This window comes from Amphiura filiformis, chromosome 5 (genome assembly GCF_039555335.1).
Source record: "Amphiura filiformis chromosome 5, Afil_fr2py, whole genome shotgun sequence".
Taxonomy (NCBI): domain Eukaryota; kingdom Metazoa; phylum Echinodermata; class Ophiuroidea; order Amphilepidida; family Amphiuridae; genus Amphiura; species Amphiura filiformis.
In genome coordinates, this window is record NC_092632.1 from 66,887,635 (window position 1) to 66,899,943 (window position 12,309).

The 12,309-nt window shown below is 37.6% G+C and overlaps 1 protein-coding gene across 1 annotated transcript in view; it reads right to left on the reverse strand.

Annotated features, from left to right (window-relative positions):
• The window catches only part of LOC140153581 (tetratricopeptide repeat protein 13-like), a 106,448-nt gene extending 96,066 nt beyond the window's left edge, over positions 1–10,382 (reverse strand). The window contains exons 1-2 of the mRNA XM_072176362.1: positions 9,985–10,382; positions 3,199–3,284 (exon numbers count right to left, since the gene is read on the reverse strand). Of these exons, the coding sequence (XP_072032463.1) occupies positions 3,199–3,284; positions 9,985–10,246 (348 nt within the window). The 5' untranslated portion in view covers positions 10,247–10,382. The remainder of the gene's footprint in view (positions 1–3,198; positions 3,285–9,984) is intronic.
• Between the last annotated feature and the right edge of the window lie 1,927 nt (positions 10,383–12,309).

Below are 12,309 nucleotides of genomic sequence, written 5' to 3' on the forward strand. Positions count from 1 at the left end.
TAAAACAAAGGGCGGCCGTTTCTCATCAATTAAAGCAGCTTTAGGGCTCAGAGTTTGTACACAGATTGCACCTGAGAATTACATTGTTATATGTACCCGATATGAGCCCCATATACCACATAATATGGGCCCCAGGGCCCCAAATGCTAAAACATAGGGCCAGCCATTACTCAGTAAATAAAGCAGCGACAGGGTTCAGATTTGGTACACAGATAGGTCTTTAGTATTATATTGTCATATGTATATATAATCCCCATATGTCACATAATATGGGCCCCAGGGCTAAGCTAAAACATAGGGCGGCCGTTACTCAGTAAATAAAGCAGCTACAATGCCCAGCTTGAGTCTACTGATAGCACTTGAGAATCATACTTTAACATATGTACATGAGCCCCATAAGTCATATATATTGGGCCCCAGGGCCCCAAATGTTAAAACAAAGGGCCGGCCGTTTCTCATCAAAGAAAGCAGCTTCCGTGCTCAGAATATGTACACAGATAGCACCTGAGAAGTATATTGTTACTAACACCCACACACCCATCCACCCCACACACGTGGGACTAAACAGACAGATTGTATTATCATAATTGGAAATACCAGCGTGAAGCGTTAAGGCTGTTCCAGTTAAATTACATACCCATTGGCTGTTCCATTTAATTTACATACTCCCTCTGAAATGGCCCCCAAAAGGCTGTTCCATTTAATTTACATACTCCCTCTGAAATGGCTGTTCCATTTAATTTACATACTCCCTCTGGAATAGTTTCCCCTGAATCATATTGCATAGCCTCACTGTGAGTAAGAGAGACTATTACCAATTGGCTGTTCCATTTAATTTACATACTCCCTCTGAAATGTCCCCAAAAAAGGCTGTTCCGTTTAATTTACATACTCCCTCTGAAATGGCTGTTCCATCTAATTTACATACTCCCTCTGGAAAAGGGACTTTTTACAATTTCTTTATTTTAAGTGCTACGATAGTGCAACCTACATTCAATTAAAGCTTGTGACTTGGACTTTCACTTTTTACACATTTTCTGCCCAATTGGGCGACTTTTTACAATTTCTTTATTTTAAGTCCTCAGCAAATAAGGACTGTAAGTTTGGGTAGACCGATAACATGCGGGTATAGCCGTATTTGTGTACAAATATATAGCCTTCTAGTCTTCTGCTCCTTTTCTTTTTTTGTAGAATAACACATGCATACCCCCACACACACACAATTGACCTTTTCAGTAAATCCCATAAGCCTTTGCAAGTAGAGCTGAGATGTCGTCATTTGACGTCATGCCGATGCACACATAGTTTAGTGAACATCGCTACTACACATCTCAAAGCTGTGACGGTAAAGTGCGCAGTAACGATGCGCGCATTGGCGTGATGTCAAATGACAACATCTCAGTCTACTCGCAAAGGTTTATGGGATTTACCAAAAACAAGTGACTCTACCATACAGCGGAAAGTAGGCATGTTGCCTGTGGGGGTCGACGCTAAGTCAGGTTTACGTAAGCGAACTCAAAAATAGCGCAAATAGCACTAGAGTACATGGAGAAAATGTGCGCATATGATAAACGATGTCGCCAGGTCTGAACGCTGTACCGGCGTCAGCTGAATTCGAGTACGCTTAGAAGGCATGGACAATTCCAATCTGTGTGTTTATAATCTATGGACTCTACATAAAAAGAAAATGAAACTAGATGGACGGCGGTTCTCGGATGTCGCGGTTTTCGACGCACAGTGTCGACCGAGATGCCTCCACCTAAGGGAGCGGTATAGCACAATTTGACCTGAGATGACCCCTGGGTGACCCCGGATGACCTTCCAAAAATTTGGCTCTAAGTACCCACCAAATTTCATGCCCATAAGACAATATTTAGTAATTTGACCTCAGATGACCCCTGGGCGACCTCTGATGACCCTGAAATGACCTTCCAAAAATTTGGCTCTAAATGTTGACTGTACATACCAAGTTTCATGCCCATACGACCAATTTTATTAATTTAACCTTAGATGACCCCGGATGACCCCAAAATGACCTCTCACAAATTTGACTCTAAATGTTGACTATACCCACCAAGTTTCATGCCCACACGACAGTTTTTAGTAATTTGACCTTAAATGACCTTTGACCTCAGTATATGACCCTGAACCCCACCAAAAAAAAGTAGCCAGAGTTTTTGACCATGACCCACCTCTGAAATCTGAAGTCAATCGGCCCATCCATGCCCGAGATACAGCATCCGAAGCACGGAAGGACGGAGGGAAGCACGGAAGGACGGACATTGCAAAAACAGTATGCCTCGCGGTGGAGGCATAAAAATGTTCTGTTCAAGTTAAATGCAGATCAATGGATGCATTTCAATTCACATTTTAAAACATTAAACATCATAAATTGAATTTCAGTTGACAAATTCTTCAAATTCTACAGTACATGTAAATAACAGATCATAATCATCATAGAGAATAGATAGAAGTTGTGTTCACATTTTGAGTTAGTACACCTGGCGTAACCGTACGCAAACATTGATAAGAATTCCACAAATATTTTCTCTACTCCTACATATGTATCACTAATATGCCGACCAGTTCTACATGTACCAAGCATTCACTTCTGATCAGCACAGGGTTCACAGGTTTTTGCCGCAGGTGGAAAAAAAGACGGTTTTAACCGCAGTTTTAACCACTTGGCAAGCAAAAATGGCAAAAACTAAAAAGTGATGAAAAAAGTTCACTTTTTTCATCTCGAAACAAATGATAAAAAAATAATTTCCTGAGGTCAGATTTGGTGACTACATATGAGTTTTTGCCATTTTTGCCGGTTTAAACCAGGTAAAAACTGGCAAAAGTGGTTTTTGCCACTTTTCCGGCAAAAACAGGTTTTTGCCGGCAAAAATCCGAACCCTGCCGGCAGCGTAAACATTGGCTACCCTACCACTTCCGGTGTTTCCGTGACCTTTTTCAACCATGCGATATGTAATTTCTTGGTTCCGACCAACAAAAGGTCAAACTTACACCGGGTGCCAGGCGTAGCAGCGTTCACATTGAAACTTACACCCAGCTCGCTACTCCTGACTTTTGTCAGGAGTAAATCTTCTGACGTCGCCTACCGCTACTCCTAGCAACTTGCGCCGACCAAGTTCCGCCGGGCGTACGTCCGACAATGTGAACACAACTAGAGAGTATATATACTAGTCCTACCTTAATTGTTGCTTGATCAAATGGACATTCTCCTCCTTGACACTGATCACGCAGCACAGCAGTATTACATGCCTCATCAGATGAATCTACAACAAGATCAAACAACATTAATTATTCATGTGCTTGCATTGAGCATTTCAATATGTCCAAAGCCAAAGTCAAAAGCTCAATTAACCCTCCCTAGTTTCACATGAAAATATTCTAGAGCTATCTTCCATTATATCGTACCATACTTTATAAGAAACAAATCAGCCCACAATTTTGCATGGATCTTAGTCCTTTACAGAAACAAGAGCACCAATAGCATCAGCAGGGTAGTTGATCATACTATTTCTTATTTTGTTTGACAAACCCAAAATTATTACTCATGGCTTGAGCTTTTGCCATCTTGGCTGATGGCTTGATCACAAGTGTTTATTGTGATCTGGTCCACTGCGTTTCCCGCGGAGGTTGGATGCACTCTCTGTCTCCTAGGGTTGAAGGTTGTTTTTAGCAGTGGATCATATACGTGATTGAGACAATAGGCCCGTCGTCGCAGTTGATTCTCTCAATCACGTATATGATCCACTGCTAAAAACAACCTTCACAGTGGCCCAAAATGTATTCTGAAAACTGCTCTGTATTCCTCCTTTTCACTTGCCAAAATTTGGTTGCCTATCCCCACTCACTAAAAATGGGTGACGGGGATGTGCGGCCACATTGACCCCCATTTTTCAACTACCTCTCACCCAATGACCCCCTTTTTTATTTACTGAACTCCATTTCACCCAATGACCCCCTTTTTTGTTTTTCTGTCACCAAAAGACCCCCTTTTTTCAACAATTTGGGAAATTTCTGAAAATCAGTTTTTTCAGTATTTTTCCTAAATTTTTTCAAATTTTTTTCAAATTATGATGAATTTTTGAAAAATTTGATCAACTTTAATATCTTCACCCAAAATTTTTCCCAGTCTCACTGGATGACCCCCTTTTTTGGTCAGATTTCCCGGTCTCACAGAAAGACCCCCAGTTTCGAACTGCTGTCCGCACATCCCGTCACTTCCAAAGTCGAGTGCCACCCCCCCTCCCCGGGCCTATTCCTTTGGCTTACCAAAAATATATGTATATACATACCCCTCAACCACCCCAAATTCACCACAGGGTTTGCATGTACAATAACAATGTTTACAACAAGTTCTCCACTTTTTAAGAAATCTGCATCAGGAGAGTAATTAAGAGTACAAAAAGGCTACATGTACTGTCTATCACAAAATCCCACTTCTGACACCAATATAGTCCTCAGTGCTATTACACAACAGGCCTTGCCATCTAGATTTTAAAGGTGAGTGTTAATCACCAGTGGTCGAATTTTCAAAAATACATTTATTTGGGTACAATGAAGGAGAGTTTTGGTCTTAAACCGTATAGATTTATGATGAAATGCGTGTGAAGCGCGCACAAATTTGTGACTTTTTCAGCTTGGAGGGGCACAGAATCGATTAAATGCTGAATTAGCTGATTCAGTGGCTGATTTTGGAGATTCGCAGTGAGTGATATTTAGTGCCTATGGCGAGTGGAAAATCGCTAACTAGAAATCGAGTTTGGGCGAGCAGTGGTGAGCGAGAGCGATCGCTCGCCTCAAACCGCAAGGCCTGCACAATGTACTCACTCAGTCTCAATCCCTCAGTCAGAGTCAAAAGCATGCAATAAACTGTGTTTTCTTTTACCATTTCTGGATGTATGGTACATTATTGCTTTAAGTCTTATTTTTGTTGTAAACAAATAAAATTTGCATATTTTGAAAGTTGATAACTAGCTGTCTCTGCATGAGGTGTCTTGATTTTGCATGTACATACATGTTCAGTATTAAGAAATGATGTCATTTAATTGTTACGGACATGCAAATTGAAATATTTCACAAGTGTACATGTACATCCGCAACAAAAAATTGTATATCTGCAATGGTGAACATTGATACATTTGAACCTGGTTTTCTTCTCCCTCTTGCAAACAAAACTTAATCAGCTCTACACACTTCAAAGCAATTGTGACTGAAACACAAGAAACTCAAAAAGTACACTTTCTGTGAATACGTCTGCAACAGAGACTGTGTTTTTGTGACTTCTCATACTGAGAATGGGATTGGAATTAAATTTTCAGGTTTTATACTTCTATTAAGATTCAAATACAAGTGCTCAAAATCCAAAAGCCTCAATAATTTAAAAGTTCTGGGTCCTGGAAGTCTCTGCAGTTTGCAGTGTAGTACATCCACATAAGAGAGTGCCCTCAACTAAATCCAACTTTGTGTACCCTATGTCTGCATATTACACAATCACAGCACTGACACTGACAATCGGATATATATATATTGATATATTGATATATAAATAAATAAATATACAGATGGATCAGTTCATTAAATTTTATTCATATCCTACAAACTTGTTTCAAGAAGACTGCTGTCTCCGCGCGCGCATTTAACTCTCGCGCGCGCATAGGTTGTGTCTACGCGAGATTTTTTCAGTTTGAAGTTTTTTTATTTAAAGAATCTGAAAGAATTTGAAAAATCTGAAAGAATTTGAAAAATCTTGCGTAGACACAACCTATACGCGCGCGAGAGTTAAATGCGCGCACAAGAGTTAAATGCGCACGCTAATTCCGCAATTACGCACAGGTAAGATACACTTCATCTTGTTTTGTTTTGTTTTCATTACATTTGACTATCCCTGATGAGAGGAGGAGACAGCAGTCTTCTTGAAACAAGTTTGTAGGATATGAATAAAATTTAATGAACTGATCCATCTGTATATTTATTTATTTATCGCTCCTTTACACTTAAAGTTGAGCACTCTCTGAAGAAACTTTAGTTCATTACTTTGTATATTGATATATATATATATTGCTATGATGGATGGATGTACCAATTTGTTATCACTTTGAAAGTTAGTTTGCACAGATTTTGAAAACTCAAAATCCCACTTCTGACACCATTTATCCTCAGTAGCTGTCACTGCGTACTCATGCAGTCTCAGCAGGCCCTTAACTACATGTAGGGGAGGGGCAATGGGGTGGATGACCCCACCCCCATTGCCAAATGCCAAAAAAGTCCCCTGTTTGACCCAATAAGTCCCATTTGTGAGCGTAGCAAGCAAAAAAATAGGTGTTTATGCCTGTTTGGTCAAAAAAGGTCAAAATTTTGGAAAAAGGTTCTCTTTTTGTGAAATAAGGTACACTTCTTCGCCTGCTCAGTCCTTTGGAGTCAGTTAGAAAGAAAACTCTTGCTCTTGTATCATAAAGGAGCCTACATTTTAATTTATGCTATGCATCACCTCTACCTCTACTCAACTATATATACTAGTACCCTACATGTAATTTATCACAGCTGGCAATCAGAATACATTGATTGCTATACGGTCATTTTCACGGTAAAGGGTGTAACTTTGGATTTTTAACATTTTAATCCGTAGTGTTCTAATAAAGCCACAGAATTCCATGATTTTTGGCCACTAGTTAGCAGCTACCTTGGGTAGCATATAATCAGCTTTGGGAGTTACTGCGTTCAGTTTTAGCAGGCTTAAATGTACTTAATATTGCCATTTTGAAAAACTATAAAAAACAGTAACATTTTTGTAAAACCCTGTGTTTTCTTCAGTTAGTTCATGGATAATTTTTCTTATCCTGAAAGTACAGTCATATGTTCAGTAAACACTGCCACATTAGATTTAATTGTGAACAGCCCTGTATTTTTGAGAACCGGACTTCGATATTTGTCGTTTCGGAGGCTTCATTTGTGGGTGTAGCTTTGGTTCATAATTCTTGGTTATTTCTTCACTTCTTCTTGATTCATAACAGTTGTTATCTTAACTTGAAATGGGTAACAAAAATTAGTCGATTTGCAAGCTTTTAAAATTTTTATAAAATCTTGACTTCAAAGAGCCGTTTTTCCGTTAACTTTTTTGAAGCCTCTGAAACAAACTGTTCAGCAAGCTTGTGCAAATATAAATAAAAGAGCTCATCCAATCTATTTATCAAAATGTAGCAAAGTAGATCCTCAAGTCACATGTTTTTTAAATCGTGGAGATATATTATCACCGTTTGAAAATGGGACCCAATACAAACTTTCCGTTAACAATTGAAGCCTCCGAAACAAATGAAGCCTCCGAAACAACAATAAGATTAATTATCATCTATGCATATCTAAATTGGTGTGTTTCATACTGATATCTGCATTGTAATTATTACTTGATATGTGCAGAATGTCATAAATTTAAAAAAAATTTGACATTATGGTTAATGTTTGAAACAAAAAAAATGACTTGCTGTGATAATTTAATTTTGTCACAACTGAAATTCAATACTTAGAAGCAAAGCATGAAAATTGGTAATTGTGATATTTTTTACCTATTTTTTATGTCAACTTGTAGTGGTTAGCCACATATTTTACTTTTATGATCACCTGTGTTGTTAACTGAAGCCTCCGAAACACAAATTGCTTGAATTGCCAATTCTAAAAAATAACTCCAATTTCTGTGAAACTTGGCTGGGAGGTTCCTTTCATCAAGTAGTATTTGTACATGAAGTTAGACATTCAAATTATTTTAGGAACCCAATTAAAACTTAAAAATATGTTTAAGGTTTGGAAATTTCCATTGTAAATGACACTTGATGTTAAAAATTTTCAAAACTGCAATTACAAACATAGCAAAACTGTTGACTTACTTTGGAATGGGATTTCACATGTATTCCAGCTTTCATGTCATAATTTTCTGAGGTTATGTAAAATACATTTTTTCTTAGATTTGAACCAAAATGTTATGGAAATGTCAAATTTTTTATTAGAAATCAAAAGGTTTAAGCCTTGAAACATTATTTTACTGGAATTTAAGTTGCTTCAATGCATGATTTCAGTAAACAGAAACATATTTAAGTGGTTTGAAATTTTGACCCAAAAAATCAAAAGTTACACCCTTTACTGTGAAAATGACCATACAGTAAGCCAAAGAATTAAGGTAACTTTATGTTCACCCCCTGTGTATCCTTTACAAAGACAGATGCCATTGGAACCAGTAGCCAATAGCTGTATCTTTTAGCTGGAATTTAAGACCTCATTCGTTGAAATTGTTCAAGAAATAAAGACACAAAAATCCAAAAACCCAAGGAAGATGCCAATTTAAAAGTTGCAGTTTGCTCCATTCCGGGGCTGCATTGCATGCCCTATTGATTTGTACACAAAGCATTCGTGAAACAAGAGATCTATTCACTGTCAAAGTGACGTAATAAATCGGGTTAACTACTGGTAGGCGGTACCATAGCAATAGATGAATACAATTTTGATTTTCGCCCTGCACTAATATCAGGTTGCACTCATCACCTGTGTATGTTTGCAATCATAGATTGAATATATTACCGCTCTTTTCAAAGTCAAAGATACTTATATCTTACTGTGCGAGTGATCAGAATGATGGTTCAATGCATAGTACCAAGTGAACGTTGTAGTGCAGGGCGATATAGTCAAAAATTGTATTCGTCTATTGCTATGCTATGCTGATTATTACGTCACTTCGCAGGGCCTCAAATTCGACGAGAATCACTGAATCGATTCTCGTTGTTGCGAGAATCAATTTCTTGCATTGAATCATGCAGTAAGTGAAACAACTCGGATCGTGGTGTTTGATTCTCACAAACTGGCACGAAATCTAGGTCCTGATTCGACAGCAAATCGCTGTGCTTCCATTGATTAGCATGTTCAAACTAGCATTGTGCTTTCATTATTAGAGCACAAAGTGCAACTTTTGATTTCATAACTTAGGTTTTAGATCACTATTTTTTTTTAATTCTCAACCAATTTCAACAAACAAGGTCTTGAATCAGAGCTAAAGAGTACAGGTGTTTGACTTTGAAAGGCATTCCTTGCACAAGTTTTGACAACTCAAAATCATACTTGGCAGCGGGGTTTGACCCCCACCCTTTTTATTTTACCCCCACCCTTTTTATTGAGGCACCCTTTATATTGAAAATTCCTGACCCCCACCACTTTTTACTGAGGCACCCTTTATACTGAAAATTCCTGACCCCCACCACTTTTTGCTTTTTCCGCTATTTGTATACATTGATGAAGTCACAGGCAATTTGGTTCGAAGTAAATCAAGTACGCCAAATTCTGCACCTATCATCACACGATAACCTAGTGGATGTAAACATGCATCAAATGGAATTTTATCTTGCGATATGGTTTGCTGGCAGTGGTTTGGCACTTATTCTTGTGGTTTGGCACTTATTCTTGGAAACTAGGATGGTTTTATCATTCAATGAAAATATATTGTAAGCTGGCACTCCCACCCTTTTTATTTTACTCCCACCCTTTATATCAATCCACCCTTTTTACCAACAAAGTTTAAACCCCCACCCTTTTAAGGATTTTCCAAATTTCCAAGTGGCACCCTTTAAAAAGGGTGCCCTGCCAACAGTGAAATCCCACTTCTGACACCATTTATCCTAGTTGTCCACATCCAACTTAGTTTTGTCAGCACAGACATGCACGTAGACATTGACTGTTAATATCATTCATACTGTCATTTTTTTCCAACAGAATACTAACTCTCTACAGGTTGGTCTCTAGCCATTTCCAAGAAATACATCAGAGCTAACTACATCGGCTGATGACGAGGAAGTTCCTCGAAAGCGCTCCTGGTATTAAAACTAGCGAAGATATTAAAACAAGTACCGGTAGTGTTGAAAAAGTTCAAATTACTTTCATACAAAAGGAGATATTTTTTTAATTCAAAAATTACTCTCAGAATATACCTACCACAAATGCGAATTTCATCCATGGCGATGGAGATCGGAGGATTGGGAATGTTGAGCCCGCAATGGGCACAGTTACTATCCTTATAGCCTGCCTGTACAGTACTAATATGCCGCAATCCTCTTGGCATGGGTGGATCAATGCTCAGCTGTAATTTAGTCCGCGTTGAGCTACACTGCGGTTGTCCATTGTTGATCTTTTGCAGGTGAAGATCAAGGTTTACTTGGACACGGGATTCCACCGAGGGAAGAACAGCAATGATCATGGAATTAAGCTGTATGAAGGAGAACAACACGACTTTTAAATTGCAGGAGTGTCATGTTGATGTCATGTTTGGCAAGCACTACAAAACTTACTACCGATCCTTCGCTGACCTTCTTGCTTTGCTGTGTGTACAAAAAGTTCAGAGGTCACCAAATTGATTAATATCGGGTTGAAACTAAATTCACGGTTTTTGTATTAGCCATGCAAACCTACGACACATTTTGTTGGTTTGCTTTCCACAAAGTAGATAAAAGTGAAAGTTAGGCCCGGGAAGTTAGGCTTGGTGGAAGTGAGGCAAGGTTTCGATATAGTCTCGGTCCCAGCCGGATTGTGTTCGCTCTTGCATCACTAAACTTTTTGTTATAGTGACGCAGGAGGTCTGAGGAGGAGCACAAATCGGCTAAATAAAAATTTAGATTTAAGATATTGGGACAGCTGCCCACCCTCTTTCCCTCTTTCATCAAAAAAGCCGCGCTAAAAATATGACTAATACCGGGACTAATACAAGGTTTGAGGAACAGTAGCTGTGTGAGTGAATTGCTATACTAAGTCTTATGCTAAAATTAGACAAACCTTTGGAAATTCAAATTTCTTATTCCAATCCAGAGCCGGGCCTCTCTATGGTGTGCTACTTTGATTACAAAAACATAACCTTTTGAAAACAAAGTTGTTGTTTTTATAATAGGCCTATATACGGTAAGCATTTATATTATGGCCAGTTTGATTCTTACCTCTTTTAAATGATGATAAACCGTGGTTTGCTGCACATCTGCTAGAATTCAATTTTTTTTAAATTCTGTGATGCAGCAAAATTGAATGGTAACATTTATTTTATAAAGAAATGGTATAGCCTACTATGGAAAGCCGCTAAACAGCTATTTAATTGCACATTTAACAGAACATACAAAAGGTCACGATATAATTTTAATAACAATATGCTATTTAAATAACAATTGGACACATACTAATAAGCAATTGTCATATCCAGATGTTAATAATCCTTGGTTATAGGGATGGGCAATACGTCAAATTCAACCGTAGATGGTGCGAGACTACTACACCGTGGGTTGGTCAAAGCCAGACGATGAACGCAGCGGATGAACGGGCGCATGAACAACAGATGATCGCCTCACAAAACAAAACAAAAGAAATCCAATCACAAAATAATACAAAACATAACACAAAAGAATACAAAACATAACACAAAAGAATACAAAACATAACACAAAATAATACAAAACATAACATAGTGGGTTTTTTTTATCTCTCCTGCAAATGATCACCTCACAAAACAATATAAAACAAAAGAAATCCAATCACAAAATAATAGAAAACATAAAATAATGGTTTTTATATCTCTCCTGCAAATGATCGCATCACAAAACAATAGAAAACAAAAGATATCCAATCACAAAATAATTGAAAACATAATATAGTGGTTTTTTATCTCTTCTGCAAATGATCGCCTCACAAAACAATATAAAACAAAAGAAATCCAGTCACAAAATAATACAAAACATAACACAAAATAATACAAAACATAACATAGTGTGGTTTTTTACCTCTCCTACAAATGATCGCGTCACAAAACAATATAAAACAAAAGAAATCCAATCACAAAATAATACAAAACATAGCATAGCGGTTTTTGTTATCTCTCCTGCAAATCGCGTCACAAAATAAAACAAAAGAAATCCAATCACAAAATAATAGAAAACATAAAATAGTGGTTTTTATATCTCTCCTGCAAATGATCGCATCACAAAGCAATAGAAAACAAAAGAAATCCAATCACAAAATAATTGAAAACATAACATAGTGTTTTTTATTATCTCTTCTGCAAATGATCGCCTCACAAAACAATATAAACCAAAAGAAATCCAATCACAAAATAATAGAAAACATAACCTAGTGGGTTTTTTTATCTCTCCTGCAAATGATCGCCTCACAAAACAATATAAAACAAAAGAAATCCAATCACAAAATAATACAAAACATAACATAGTGGTTTTTTATCTTCTGTAAATGATCGCATCACAAAACAATATAAAACAAAAACAATCC